This window comes from Cricetulus griseus, chromosome 4, assembly GCF_003668045.3.
Source record: "Cricetulus griseus strain 17A/GY chromosome 4, alternate assembly CriGri-PICRH-1.0, whole genome shotgun sequence".
Taxonomy (NCBI): Eukaryota; Metazoa; Chordata; class Mammalia; order Rodentia; family Cricetidae; genus Cricetulus; species Cricetulus griseus.
This window is the reverse complement of record NC_048597.1, coordinates 149,674,528-149,690,872: the sequence shown is the minus strand read 5'-3', so window position 1 is coordinate 149,690,872 and position 16,345 is coordinate 149,674,528. Positions and strand designations below refer to the sequence as shown.

General features: G+C 39.2%; 1 protein-coding gene across 1 annotated transcript; it reads left to right on the top strand.

The window, feature by feature from the left end:
- The first annotated feature begins 14,759 nt into the window (after nucleotides 1–14,759).
- On the top strand, nucleotides 14,760–15,692 carry LOC100768392 (olfactory receptor 151). Its single transcript, XM_027412187.1, has one exon. The coding sequence runs from the start codon at nucleotides 14,760–14,762 to the stop codon at nucleotides 15,690–15,692; it is 933 nt and encodes a 310-aa protein (XP_027267988.1).
- The last annotated feature ends 653 nt before the right edge of the window (nucleotides 15,693–16,345 follow it).

Genomic DNA, 16,345 nt, shown 5'->3' with positions numbered 1-16,345 from the left:
TCAGTCATCTATCATGGTGGTTCTCAACCTTCCTAATGCTGCCACACTTTAATAAACTTACTCATGTTGTAGTGGACCCTAACCATAAAATTACCTAGTTGCTACTTCATAACTGTAATTTTGATACTGGTATGAATAGCAATATAAATATCCAATATATAGGATATTTGATATGTGACCCCCTTCCCCTCAGAGGGGTCAAGACCCACAGGTTGAGAACCAATGTTGTATCACCTTTCAGGAGCATATTTATCGTTACCTTCTCTATTTGATTTAAATGTTTATTATTATGAGACTTTCATGCAGGCGTACTATATTTCCACTATTTTATCCCTCCCTTTCCCCTCTCCAACACCTCCTACACCCTCCACCAAACTCATGACCTCTTTTTCTTTAATTATTATTGTGTGTATGGGGAGGGTATGAAACCTGAGTCTGTGTAGTATTGCTCATAAGCATATGTGACTATCTGACCATTTTGGATTGAATAACCTATTAGAGAGTTTATCCTTGAAGACTAATGACCCCTTTTTCAGCCGCAATCTATGTTCTGTAGTTCTTCATGTAAGGGTGAAGCCTTGTGATGTTTCCCCCTTCCACACTGGTCAACTGATGGCATTGTGTTGGTCTTGTTTGCGATTGTCACGATTTCAGAGGTGCAGCTTCTGTGCCATGTCCAAAGCCACCATCTTAGAGCAGGTACCCTGTTCCTCTGGCTCTGATGCACTTTCCACCCCTCTTCCGTGATGATCCCTAAGCCTTAAATATAGAGCTACATTTAGTTGTGAATCTCTGCCATAGTATCAGGTATGAATTCCCTCCTAGTGAGCAGGCTTCAGTTCTGTTGAACAGCTGTTCATTAGCTCTAAGACACAGTGCCACCATTGAACTATTGAGGATTCTCTTTTGGAATAGTCATTGTTGTAGCTTCCTGGCATTGCAAATGAGTGGGACGGTTGATTGCTTTTCTCCCTTGGCAGCTTGCATAGCACTTCCCAATAGTGTAAGAGAGGAAACTTCGAGGCCAATTCCAGCTCTTCTATTCCTCCAAATTCAGTGCTAAAGTGTGTGGTGCCTTCAGCAATAGGTTCTTACCTTCAAACCCTGGAAGGCAACTAAGGACAATGACAGTAACCTATATTGTTTTAAGAATCTCTTCAACTGCTGGGCGTTGGTGGCCTTTAATCCCAACACTCGGGAGGCAGAGGCAGGCGGATCTCTGTGAGTTCGAGGCCAGCCTGGTCTCCAAAGAAAGTGCCAGTATAGGCTCCAAAGCTACATAGAGAAACCCTGTCTTGAAAAATCAAAAAAAAATCTCTTCAACCACCACCCCCGACCAACAACTTGATGCCTCATGCCTGGGGGTTTTGTTAGATAGTCTATGATTCTTAGGAGAAGGATTATTACCCCTGTGAAATATTGTATATTTGTATTGTTAAGTAAGCTTATAAAATAGTGTTTCCCTGTGGCTTTTTCAACCATCCTAATGTTCATCATACCTGTTTCTTCTCTCTCCCTGTGTATCAACCTCCCTCACCTATCCTTAGCTAAAGTGCCTTCCCTTTATCCTGGCTTCTGCAGTTATTTCAGACTGTTTACTCAAATCTAAAGATTCAGAGCTAGTCTCTTATGTAAATGTTACATTTCAACTCTTCATAACTTTTTTCATTTTTAACTTTTGTTGATTCTTTGCAGATTTCACATCATGCATTCAGAGCCCACACACCTACCCATTCCCACCCTGATTCTGCCCTTTGCCCTTACAAACCCCCCCCAAAAAACAGAATTTAATAGAAAAACAAAAAACAAACAAAAATAATAAAAGTAAAAAAAAAAAAAAAAAAGGAGAAGAATCTCATTGTGGAAGCTGTAGTGTGGCCCAGGGAGTCATACACTTCACTCTTTAGCCGTTTCACCTTCACTTGCAAATGTTCATTGCTGTGAGTCATTGGTCTGGTTAGAGGCTTCTGGATAAGTGTAAGTTATATTTAGTGCTCACTGTCATCATATTGTTTTAAATTCAATGGGGCTTATTCATATTTTTATATTACAAAATGTATTGAAAGTCACTTCTCTTGAAGATGCCTCAAAAATATCCCTGTTATTCCATTTTAATTGGGCTCAGAAAGTTATGTATATGCTTATTCCAAAATAGGCAGGTACTTTCTATAATTTTTACAGATATGTTTAAATTTTTCTCTTTTCTTTTTGAGTAATAAATTTATTATGTTAGCAGATTTAAAAAGATTCACAGCTAAGATCCACAAATAAAAAAGAATACTGGATGCTTGTCTTTCTGGGTATACATTGTCTCAGTATAGTATTATCTAGTTTCATCCATTTATCTAACATTTTCATAATTTTCTTTTTCTTTACAGTTGAATAGTTTTCCATGTGCGTACGCACCACATTTTTGTTATTCATCTATCTCTATCAATTGAAAGGCATTGAAGTTGTTTGCATTCCCTAGATATTACGAGCAGAATGGCAATGAACACTGACAAACAGGGATCTGTAAGGTAAGATGTCCAATCCTTTGACCATATGCTGAAAAGGGATACAGCTAGGTCATGTGGTAAACTCAGTTTTACCTTTGAGAATTCTCCACACTAATGACCATAGGGATTTTCCCAGTTTGCAACCCTAACAACCATCAATAAGGTTTTGTCTTTCTCTGAGTCCTGGACAGCACTTGTTTCAGGTGTTTTCTTGATCCTAACCATTCTAATAGGAATAAGACAAAATGTCCAAAAAGTTTTAATTTGCATTCCCATGATTGTTGAGGAAATTCTGTATATTTACCTTTATTACCTCTTTTGAGATCTCTCTGTTCAGATCTATGGCCGTTTAGGGGTAGGTTTGGTCAACTGTTGGCCTTCACACTTGAGCAAGTAGAGTACTACTCAGAAAGTCTTTTCCTTCCGACACCTCTCTTTTATGGAGTACACCTATGTACTCTTCAAGCAGTTTAAGCAATTTCACATTGAAGTCTTTGATCCATTTAGAATTTTTGTACAGGATGATAGTTATAGGACTAGCCTTATTCTTCTACATGTGGACATCCAGTTTTCCCAGCATCATTTGCTGAAGAGTTTGTCTTTGCTCAAGTGTATATTTTTGACATCTTTGTCAAATATCAGGTGGCTATACTCATGTTTGGGTTTTCTGGTCTGTTCCACTAATTTAAATGTGGTTGGTTTGGTGTTTACTTTGGTTTTGTTTTGTTGCCAGTACCATGCTATTTTATTACTAAAGCTCTATAACACAGCTTGAAACATCATCTGGTAATCCCTCTAGCATTGTTCTTTCTTCTCAGAATTTCTTTGACTATCCTTGATCTCTTATGGTCTCATATTAATTTTAGGATATTTTTACTGTTTCTATGAAGAATGTTGTGGGGATTTTCTAATGAATCTGTAAATTGCCTTTGATTGGATGGTCATTTTCACAATATGAGTTCTACCAATCCTTGAGTATGGGAGGTACTCCCATCTCCTTGTGTCTTCATCAAACCCTTTCTTCAGATGTGTAAAGTTTTAATTGTAGAAGTCTTTCACCTCCTTGATTAGGCTTATTCCTAGCTATTTTAATATTTGGAGGCTATTGTGAGTGGGAGCATTCCTACAACCTCTTTCTCAGCATGTTTGTTATCAATATGTAGAAAGACTTCTGATTTTTATATATGTTTTGATTTTGTATCTATCACTTCCTTAAAAATGTAGAACATTTCCAGAAGTTTTCTGATAGAATTTTTTGGGATTTTTTATGTATAATATCAACTACGAGTAGGAATCATCTTACTTTTTCTTTTCCTAATTTTGTATCCTTTTACTTGCTGCTTTTTTTTTTTCATGATTGCCTCTGTTCCGGTATTTTCCCAATTTGCATTTCTGTCTCTTGGCCCCCAGCTCTAACCTTTCCTTATTAGTGGTTTTTGATCCTCGCCTGTGAAGATTCTACCAGTGCATTGTGGCTTGTTTGAAATTCATTCCATTGCCCCTTCCTTCCTTCCTTCCTTCCTTCCTTCCTTCCTTCTTTCATTACTTCATTTGTGCCAGAAAAATGTGTAACTGAGTCAAATAGGTTGTTTCTCTGTTTACTTTTAATTTGCTCTACTTTTTCTGGTTTCCAAAGATGGAGAATTGGATAATTATTGTCTGATCTTTCTCCTTTTCTAATATTTGTATGTAATACTATGCTTTCCTCTAAGCATTTTTGTATTTATTTTGGATTTTTCAAGAAAGGATTTCTCTGTGTAGTCTTAGCTGTCCTGGAACTCACTCAGTAGACCAGACTGGCTTTGAACTCAGAGATTTGCCCACCTCTGCCTCCAGAATCCTGGGGTTAAAGGTGTGTGCCATCACCAACAGGCCCTCTAAGCATTTTACAATTTCTTAACCTTTTTTTAAATTTTTATTTAGTTCACACTATATTTCAATGTTGGGATAGTTTTTATCTACATTCTACAACTTTTTTTTTTTAATTTCCACATGTGCTTAGTTTTCCAATTACCATTCTGCTGTTGATTTCTAGTTTAATCATGGACTAAAATAGACATTGTATGATTTCTAATTTTGAAAGTCTGTGATGTTATTGTGATGATGCTCAAATTGACAGAATCCATAGTTACCAGGCAATAGACCTCTGGCCATGGCTATGAGAGGTGATCTTGATTACAGTCATTGAGATGAGACACCTAACCACTATGAATGGCACAATTGTCTGGCTAGTATCCTAGACTATATCAATGGACAAACATTACTAAAAAGCAGCACACATTTCTCCCTCTCTGATTTCAAATTGTGAATGCAGTGTGACCATTTGTTTCAAGCTCATGCTGTCTTCCTGGCCATGATAGATTATACTCATCAACTGCAAAGCTTATTGAGCCCTTGCTCCCTTAAGTTGTTTTTGTCAGGATATTTTATAACAGCAATAAAAACTAACTAAGACATGGACTGGAGAGCTGGCTCAGCAGTTAAGAGCACTGGCTGCTCTTCCAGAGGTGCTGAGTTCAATTCCCAGCAACCACATGGTGGCTCCCAACCATCTGTAATGAGATCTGGTTCCCTCTTCAGGCCTGCAGGCATACAAACACTTTAGACATAATAAATTAATAAACTTATCTTTAAAAAGTAACTGAGACCAAAATTGGGTATTTAGAGGTGAAACTGTCGATGGGTTAAACCTTATCATGTGTATCTTAGGCCATTGAAACTGTTCTGTGGCAGAAACATAGAAATATTTGCAACTTGGGGTTAAAAAGACCCTTGAATGCTGGAACTCAAGGTTAATAGGCCATGCTGGTGGAAACTTGGGAAAATGATGAGAGAAACAAAGACAATGGTAGCGTGACTCATGTGTTTTCAGATTAGAATATGAATTCAATCAAGAAGTGGGTTGGGTCATTTGTGTAATATTTTAGTCAGCAATCTAGTTTCATTTTGCCTGTATCACAAGAACCTGGATGAAGTTGAACTATAATATAATGGACTAATTTGTTTGCAGAAGAAATTTAAAAACAGGAGAACATTCAGACTGTTACTGAAAAAGCAGCTCTGACTGTTATAGGCACCACTAAGAGAAACCTCTTTCATTACACTGAAGTGGTAAGAAAAGTGTCCTGAGGTCACAACTCCACCTTGCAGAGGCTCCATGTTTGGAAATCCAAATTCATCTAAGAGAAGAAACCCTCCAATGAATGGATTCACTATTCCTCAAAAGTAACTTCCTGGGAAAGTTATTTTCCTTGGATAAGCACACAAAATACATAGAGTGTGTGTCAAAGTGTACCTCAAGTTTACAAGCAAAATTAGCAGATTATCACAAGAGTGGCTTTGAAGGCATGAAAGATGCAAGATTGGAGGAGCCATGGAAAGCAACTAAAATGTGACATGGTTGGAGTCCCTGCAAAGAGGACCTGAGAAGCCACTGCTTAGAGCAGTGAAGGTAAAGGCAGATGTGAAGTAGAAAAATCTAAGATATTACACATGCAAGAACCATGGAACATTCATCACAGAGGGCTGCAAGTGTAGAGCACAATTGACCTTAAATGAGAGGTTGTGCTTGCTGCAGGTGGCAGGACCGGAGGATTGGGGTTGACTAAGCCTTTTAGAACTCAGCTGATCCCATCACAATGCTAGAGATGGGCTAGTCTTTTCCATGCAGAATTCTGGGTTAGTTTAGGTCATAGAGACCCCTTGCTGTACTCTGGAATACAACAAGGAATAGGAATGTTTACCTTGTGCCATTATATGTTTGAGTATTATTTGCTTTTTGTTTTATTTGAGATCACATTAAAGTCTTTTGACCTATTGGGGTTGTGATGGAGAGATGGTGGGGGGACTGGGAGCATGGGAGGGAAAGGAAACTGGGATTGGTATGTAAAGTAAGATTGTTTTTAATTTAAATTTTGAAAAGATCTTTAGACCTTTAAAGTAATGGTACTCTCAGTAGCTATGGGAACTTTTCATATTGGACTGTACATTTTATATTATAAACTTATCATGAGCCTATAAAGGGCAGAAGCGCCTTTAATCCCAGCACTCGAGAGGCAGAGGCAGGCGGATCTCTGTGAGTTAGAAGCCAGCCTGGTCTCCAGAGCGAGTGCCAGGATAGGTTCCAAAGCTACACAGAGAAACCCTGTCTCGAAAAAAAGAAAGAAAGAAAGAAAACAAAACAACAACAACAAAAAAAAAAGGGGGGCAGAAGGTTGTGACTTGAAAGTGGTGTGTTTGCATGCCAGGTCAATAAGAAGTGGAGTTTGAGTGGTTAATATTAATTATTAACTTGATGGAATCTAGACTCACCCGGGAGAAAGACCTCTGATCATGCTTGTAAGGAATTACCTTGATTGTGTTAATTGATGTGGAAAGACTTGACCACTGTCTGATTAAGACCTTGAACTGTACAAATAGAGAAGGATTAAGAGCTGCAGTGTGCATTCATCACTGTCCAGATGTTATGTGATAGTTTGATCACATTCTGACAATAAAGTTTGTTTTGAATCAGAGGTTGGAGCTAGCCACTTGTTAACCAAAATTAGCCATAGAGGTTTTGGAGGACTGAGGACTGATAGGAAACAGGAAGTAATAAGGTGGAGCTGAGAGGGGATCTCAGCTTTTTGGGGGGGATAGAAGATCAATGGTGACTTCTCCACTGCTTCTCTGATGGAAAGCAAACTTTGTTGTCCAAATGCCATCAAAATATCAAACAACATCTGGATTTCAGTTGTGACCATTAGGTTTAAACTCTGGCCACCTTGGCTTCCCTATCATGCTAGACTTCAACTATGAGCCAGAATAAGCCCTTTCTCTCTTGAACACAGCAATAGAGGAAAAAGAAAACTAAGTTCTGTCACTGAGAATTTGGTCTTTCATTTGTTTTCTTTATTGATCAAAGCCCATAAATTGTTTATATCAGAATTACATCACTTGTAATATGAACAAATTAGAAAGATGCAGAAGACATAAACATAGACTTAATGACAAACAACATTATAGTATTACTTTAAAATGAGCCAGTGCATTATACAAAATGAAATAATGTATGAAAGAGCACGAAACTCAGAATTTGAAAAGCTCATAAATTACATAGAACTCATTAAAAAAAACTATTAGAAATAAGGAGAAAGTTTAAATTAATACAAAACAGGGAGTAACAGAAAAAATAAAGACAACAGTGAACATTGGAAGAAATACAAGCTGAAAAGAAAATGATTATGAAATAGAGATTTATAAATAAATAATTCAAATGTTAGGATAAAAAGATCTAGCTAACATAGAGTGGAAATCTCAAAAAGCAAAATACTTTAAACCAAGAGATGCAGCAAATAATAGTATTTTTCCTGGTGTAAATAAATGAAAATGAAATATGCAGAGGAAACATCCTACCCATGAGCAATATCCCAGAATGAACAATAAAACATAGCCCGTTGATACTAGTGGGCATTTTTTTTATTTCAAAAAGGAGGTAGTACAGAAAAGAGGAAAAAAAGGAGGGAGGGGGAAAAGGGAAAGGAGAAAAGGGGAAGAAAATTGGGGAAGGATGAATAGAGAGAGTTCCCTTCTCTCTGTTTGCAAAGACTTAGGTTGATCATGAATCCAGAAACGATGATACTCCAGCACCAAGTGTGTGTTCCTGAAATATCATTTCACCACTGGGGAAAAAAAGAAGGCAAGTTGGCAAGTTTCTTAGGGAAATAGTTGATCTCAGGTGGGAAGAATAAAAAATATACGAATTACAATGTTTTGTCACATCAGACAGCAAGGGAAGCATTAGAAAAATGCTATTGCTGAGTCAGAAAGTATATAAATATAAAAATAACTTGAAGAGGGTTTCAAATGCAAAGAATAGAAAACACATTAATAAAAGCAAAACAATGGTAACGGATCAAGCCACATAAAATACGTTTAAGCTATTAGTTTGTAATTAAACTAAAGAGAAATAACAGGTCAGATGTGATAACAGAAAATCAAATCACTGTTCTGAAAATTAGAAAAATGAAGGTGATGTCAGTGGGAAGGTGTTGTTTCTTTGTTTTAATTAATTTACAAACCACCAGGTGTCTTAGTTAGGATTTCTACTGCTGCAGTGGAACACCATGACCAAAAATCAAGCTGGATAGGAAAGGTTTATTCAGCTTATCTTCCCACATTGCTATTCATCACCAAAGGAAGTCAGGACAGGAACTCAAACAGGGCAGGAACCTGGAGGCAGGAGCTGATGCAGAGGCCATGGAAGAGTGCTGCTTACTGGCTTGCTCCCCATGACTTGCTCAGCCTGCTTTCTTATAGCATCCAGGACAACCAACCTAGGAACGGTATCACCCACAGTGGGCTGGACTCTCCTCCATTGATCACTAGTTAAGGAAATGCCTTACAGCTGGATCTTACAAAGTCATCTTCTCAATTGAGATTGACTCTCTGATGAATATAGTTTGTGTCATGTTGACATAAAACCAGCCAGTATTCTAGGTTGCCTTGTGATACTTTCATAATTACTTAGTTTTGGTTGAGCCTGTCCCCCACCCCTCTCACCATAGCCCCCATTATGACTTATCCTTCTCTCCCCCAGTATTTCCCATTCTGCTTTTACCTTGTGTGTGCTCTATTACCTTCTCCCTTGAAGCCTCTTTTTCCCTCTCATGACTGTCTTTCTGGTTAGCCAGACTCTACATACTCTCATTACAACATAAATGCACATACATAAAACTTAGAAGCTAGGATAGTGTCAGAAAACCCTCAGAGTCTGTCACTTACTTGATACAATATTCAACAGTCTCACCAATTTTCCTGCAAATATTCATCATTTTATTTTCTTTACAGATCAATAAAATACAGATCAATTAGAATTCCTTCTAATTTTATAATTTCATTTTTACTTACAAATAGCTGAATAAATTTCCATTGTGTATTTATACTGTGCTGGTAGAGTCAAGAACCCAGTCAAGTTGGTTAAATTACACAGAACAAAAAAAAAACATGTAGGAAACAGTAAAGTTAAGGCAAGAAATCATCTGGGTGTTGGTGGTGCACACCTTTAATCTCAGCATTCAGAAGGCAGAGACAGGCAGATCTCTGTGAGTTCCAGGCCAGCCTGGTCTACAAAGTAAGTTCCAGGACAGTCAGGACTGTTACACTGAGAAACCCCATCTCAGAGGAGAAAAGAAAAATGAATGAAATCAATGAACAGTGTCACTGTCAGTATCCTGGAAGGAAGGATATTATTGTACTATTGATTTTTCAAGATGGCAAATTCAATAAAACAGCAGAGAAGGTCCAACATGAGATCTCCCTGCATTGTTTAGCATAGCTACAGACAATCTACAATTACCACCAAGTAAAGACTTCAATTTAAAACTCTGTAATATGAATATCTTCTTAGATATTATTATGCTGTATATATTTTAATTTATTATTATTATCATTATTATTATTTGTGAGGGGTATAAGTTTGGGTACACATGAGCTCAGGCATCCATAGAGTCCAGAAGAAGGTATCAGATACCCTGAAGCTGGAGTTACAGATAGTTATGAATTAACCAACACAAATGCTAAGAACCAAAATCAGGTCCTCTGGTATCATCAGGCAAGGGAGGATTGACTTTCTTTACAAGTTTAGCATTCTTTCACTAAACTACCCAGTTTGCTTTAGTAAAATCTTTTGAGTTTGTTTTCAAAACCGTTTGAGGTAATTACTTCAAAACTAGTTCACGGTGCATTATGCATGATGAATTAGTAGTGACATGCAACAAACATCATGGCAGTAAGTATGGGTGATATTGCTGGCAGTGACTTGAGGTAGCTATAAACACCATAATGATGGTGATGGTGATATTCACAGAAGTGAAATAGCTCTTGAAACTGAATTATTCCAATGCTCGAATTACTTTCTGACTTTCCATCAAGACACCCCTACTTCAGAGAGGGAAATTAGCACAAAGGAGTGGGGAGCATAATGCACAGAGCAGGTACAAGCCAAGACTAATTGTTCCTTTAGAGAGGACCGTAGTCCCCATGTGACTCCTCCCAGGAGATTTTCTGTATATACCTATGTAAATAGGACCCCAGCTCCCCAGTCATGATGACTCCTTTTTCCTAATGGTGCCAGGCCCTTTGAGTAAATGTAGCACTACACATAAATCCATATATACTATCTGCTTTCAGCATTTGCTAATTGTTGAGATCAAAGACATCCCTGAAAGTTTCCAGGGGGGCTGAAACTGTCACTTCCCTTCCAAAAAGGTATTTAATTTCACATTTGAATAGCTTTTTAAGAAACGTATTTCTTCAATAATCTCATCTTTTTATATACAGTATGTTTCCAATCATACATGGGTTTTCCTTCTCCAAATACCTTGTTCTGTGTGTGCTGTGTTGTCATCGATGACAAGCCTGAGCCTCTACAGGCTTGGTAAATAAAGAGGCCAGAGTAGTGGCAACTCACAGGAAACTTATGGAGGTTAGTTGTATTTTTTATATAATTAGAAGACTACAAAAGTGATATTTTAATCCAGGCTGTGTAGGCTCTCCTAGTCAAGGGTTCTCTCTTTTCCACGGCACTGAGTGAACAATGTCCACTCTGTCCTTCATAGATCAAAGCAGTCTAATCCAGAAGAACTGTCATTCATGATGGATTTTCAATATTTCATACTGCTTCTAGAAGCAGGATCTGATTCAAAGGGACTATGTGGGATCTCCTTAACCATTTGTATCTAGAAAATAATTGATCTTTAATAATAAATGAAATATTAAAAGATCGTGGACGCTTCCAATATTTATTAATATAAAGCTAAATTCACCACCAGTAATAACTTAACATAAAAACCTTAATTAGAAACACAGATTTCCTTATCTTCAGACCACAATCTAAGGACTTAAAGACTTGTTCTTAAAACCTGTAAAAAAAAAAAAAAAAGTCAGATTAAAGGAATGAAACAGGTATCAAATACTATACAGAGATTTACAAATTGTTTTATTTTAGACATGTGATGCATAGATTTGACCCATTAATAATAAACTTGGAGGCACTAATAATGCACAGGTGTCAAGTTAAGGAAAGAAACCAATGTACTTCCCCTTGGTGTCATTTAACCAAAAGGGTGCCCAGACGTGAGATACCTTCATCTCCCTGTGTCATCTACGTCTGTTGTTTGAGTCTGAATCTACACCTGCCTGATGGCTGTCTTATGAAACTGTCCCTGGGAGGCTGTGTCTATATCTGTGTCTGTGTGTCTGTCACTAACAAAAGGGCTTTGCTCTCTTATATTGAACAGTACAGAAACATCACATGGGGAAGGAATGAGAAATACTTTACAAAAATCTTTAACAGAGTTTTATAAGAGATGACCTTGCTGACTACAACTGACCCAAACGTCAAACATTGTTTTTAGTTAGTTAGTAAGTTTTATTTTACATCCTGCAGTTATCCCTCCCTCCTCTCCTCCGAGCCCCTCTCCTACACTTCCCCTCTCCCCACCGCATCCACCCTTCCTCACTTTCTGTTCAGAAAAGGACAAGTTTCCCACGAGTAGCAATAAAACATGGCATAACAACTTGCAGTAAGACTAAGCACATCCCATGTATTAATGCTGGGCAAAGCCACCCAGTATGAGAAGTAGGGTTTCAGAAGCCAGTAAAAGAGTCAGAGACAGCCCCTTTCTCCCACTGTTAGGAGTCCCACAAGAGGACAAAGCTACACAGCAGTCACATACATGTAGAGGGCCTAGGTCAGCCCCACGCTGGCTCCCTGGTTGTCAGGTCTGTCTCTGTGAGCCCCTATGAGCCCAGGTTAGTTGACTCTGGGAGTTTTCTTGTGAACCCTCTAGCTCCTACAATCCTTCCTCCCCATCTTCAGTTCCACCTAATACTATGTTGTTGGTCTCTGACTGTTTCCATCAGTTGCTGGATGAAACTTCTCTGATGTCAGTTGGGCTTGTCACCAATCCCAGCACTTCCTGTAGGACAAACTGTAGGTTGAAGGTTTCGTGTGGCTGGGTTTGTATCCCAGTCCCTTTGCTGGAAGTTTGCTTGGTCATAGGAGATGGCAGTTCAGGCTATATATCTGCTATTGCTATGAGTCTTACCTGGGGTCATCCTTGAAGATTTCTAGAAGTTTTCCTTATACCGGGTTTCTACCTCATGCTGAAATGCCCACCTTTTCCAGTCATCTGTCTCATCACTGTCCCTGTCTATACTATACCCCCACAGACCCCTTGTGTTCTCATCCCCACCAGCCCACAGTCTACCCACAAAATCTATTCTATTTCCCCTTCCCAAGGAGATCCAATCATTCACCCATGAGCCTTCCTTATTACCTAGCCTCTCTGGGTCTGTGGGTTAGCATAGTTATCATTTTCTTTACAGCTAATATCCACTTATAAGTGAGTACATGCCGTGTTTGTCTTTATGAGTCTGGGTTACCTCCCTCAGGATGATGTTTTTCTAGTCTCATCCAATTGCCCTAAAATTTCCTGATGTCATTGTTTTTAACAACCGAGTAATACTACACTGTGCAAATGTGCCACATTTCCTTTATCCATTATTTGGTTGAGAGACATCTATGTTGTTTCCAGTTTCTGGCTGTTACAGATGAAGCTGTTATGAATGTAGTTTTTTGGTATGATTGAGCATCCTTTAGGTCTATGCCCAGGAATGGGATAGCTGGGTCTTGAGGCAGATTGTTTATCAATTCTTTGAGAAACCACCATATTGATTTCCAAAGTAGTTGTACAAGGGGCAAAGGAAGAAACCAGAGACAACAGAAGTGAATTCAATTTCAAGTCTCTCAGGCACATCAATTTTCTCAAAAGTCCTACTTCACACATATTTAACTCAGAACTTTTAGGATTTATAGCACTCATCTCTGGTAGACATGTACAACTGTACAACATGCCTAATGTTTTTAAATTTTTTTAAACAAAGAAATACATTTCCCAACACTAGAGGGAATTTGTGGAACAATGTATCCAGCAATATTGATGGATGCTTCCCACAGACATGTTTATAACCTCAGTATTTGCCATTAGAAGTATGAGGACACCATGTTTTGGATGCAGTTACTTTCTGAAACTAATAATAACCATTAAGTTACCTGTGGAGCACTTACTGGAAATAATACTATGAGCTCTGGACATGTGGACAGAATCCAGGCATCAGTGTTTTCTAAATGCTCCAAGTGCTCTTGCAGAGCAGGTGACACAGGGAACTAAAATGCCTGGGACCACAGCCTAAGAACCTCAAGGCTTTTGAATCATTGAGCCTACTAGATGACAACTTCCATTTTCATAGAAACATAGTACTTCAGTGAGATTTTGATTGTTTCTTTGTCTCATGGAACAGAGTTTCACTGTGTAGTCCAGGCTGTACTCAAACTCCTAGCAATTCTTCTGCCTTCACCTCCTGAGTGCTGGGATTTTATGTATGAGCCATCCTGATCAACTTTTGAATGAATATTTTTAAATGTCCTTTGTCCCATGATACTTCCACGATCGACTTTTAAATTGATGTTACTGTCCCGGACACAGAACTTGACTTGCAACTCAATAAGAGGGGAATAACTACCAGGTCATCCTAACAGAGCACCTATTTCAAATATTTATAAATTGAGTAGATGAGGCTTGAGAGATGTCTCAGTAGTTAAGAGCACTTACTGCTCTTGCAGTGAGCGCAGGTTCCATTCCCAGTACCAACACGGCTGCTCACAAATGTCTGGAACTGCAGTTACAGATCTGATGCCTCTTCTGACCTCCACCAACTCCTACATACACGTGATACACATGCATACACTCAGGCAAACACACACACACATAAATTTTTAAAGGAAATTGCATAGATGACAGTTATGAACTATGAAAACGCCCCTGATTAGTTACAGGGTTGAGAAACAACAACATGCCTAGAGAAACTGTTGAAACACATTCCTGGCCTCCAACATAAACTTTCTGATTTGAGGCCTATGAAATGCAACCTAATAATTTGTGCAATAAGGTAACTGCTGGTCCAGATCCAGAGCTCTGAGGCATTTGTGAAACTGATAAGAAATTCATAGCTCTCCCCTGTGTCTATCAGCTTCAAGACCTCTGAAACCGTAGGCTAGTTCTGACAGCAAAGAGCAGCAGTGTGGAGAAGATGCAAATGCCATAATCAGAGTTGCTCAGCAAGTGTCAAATGCAGAAAAGCAGATGCTCCCAAGTGGAGCAAGGACAGACCCTCACAAACTCCTTCTCTTCCACCCCACAGGACTCCCACCCAGAAACAATGGCTGCAGAAAATCATTCCATGGTGACTGAGTTCATCCTCAGGGGGCTAACTAACAAGCCAGAGCTCCAGCTGCCCCTCTTCTTCCTCTTCCTGGGGATCTACATGGTCACCATGGTGGGAAACCTGGGCATGATCACCTTGATTGGACTCAACAAACAGCTTCACACCCCCATGTACTTCTTCCTCAGCAACTTGTCACTCGTGGATCTCTGCTACTCCTCTGTCATTACGCCCAAGATGCTCATCAACTTTGTGTACCAAAGAAACCCCATTTCCTATATAGGGTGCATGTCTCAACTCTACTTCTTCCTTGTTTTTGTCATTGCTGAGTGTTACATGCTCACTGTGATGGCCTATGACCGCTATGTGGCCATCTGCCGCCCCTTGCTTTACAACATCATCATGTCTCCTGTCCTCTGCTCCCTGCTGGTGGCTTTTGTCTATGCCATGGGATTCATTGGCTCAACAATAGAGACTGGCCTCATGTTAAATCTACACTATTGTGAGGACCTCATCAGTCACTACTTCTGTGACATCCTCCCCCTCATGAAGCTCTCCTGCTCTAGTACCTACGATGTGGAGATGACTGTCTTCTTTTTAGCTGGGTTCAATATTGTAGTCACGAGCTTAACAGTGCTCATTTCCTATGCATTCATCCTGTCCAGCATCCTTCGCATCAGCTCCACTGAGGGCAGGTCTAAAGCCTTCAGCACCTGCAGCTCCCACTTTGCAGCTGTGGGCTTATTTTATGGATCTACTGCATTCATGTATTTAAAGCCTTCCACAGCCAGTTCCCTGGCCCAGGAGAACGTAGCTTCTGTTTTCTACACCACGGTGATCCCCATGCTCAACCCAGTGATCTACAGCCTGAGGAACAAGGAGGTGAAGGCTGCCCTGGACAAAACACTGAGGAGAAAACTCTTGATATAAATGTTAATCTTTCTCCATGTAGGAATAAGTGATGATACACACCTGTATGATAACCTCTGCAAATCTACACAACTATGAAGACAAAACAATCATTTCCCTCTATGGTTGAGTATGTGTTTCTTCTACTTATTTCCTCCCTCCCTCTGCAACTAGCTCTCATTTCAATTTGTTGATTTTTAAAGTCTGTCATTATTTGAAAGAAAATGGCTCCTAAAGTGACTGTCACTATGAAGAGGTGTGGCTTTGTTGGAGTAGGCATGGCCTTGTTAGAAGTGTGTCACTGTGCTATGGGCTTTGAGGTCTCATACATGTTCAAGCCATACCCAGTGTCTCATTCACTTCCTGTTGCCTTCATATCAAGATGTAAATCTTTCAGCTCCTTCTCCAGTACCATGTCTGCCTGCATGCCAGCATGTCTCACCATGATGGTAATGGGATGTGCTGTAGAACAATCTTTTTGTGCATTGTGGGTATGTATTTATTGGTTAAGAAAGAGCTGACTAGTAAATAGCTGGTCAGCAAAAGGTGAGGCAGGACTTGCAGGGGTGAGGAAGAAGAAGGGCAGAATCAGGGGAGTTACCAGAAGGTACAGAAAGAAACAAGATGAACATGCTATGCTGAAAAGAGGTACTGCTATGTGGCAGAGAGTACAT

What these genes read in the sequence shown, in the direction of transcription:
- LOC100768392 (XM_027412187.1), top strand. Translation starts at nt 14,760, where the DNA reads ATGGCTGCAGAAAATCATTCCATGGTGACTGAGTTCATCCTCAGGGGG.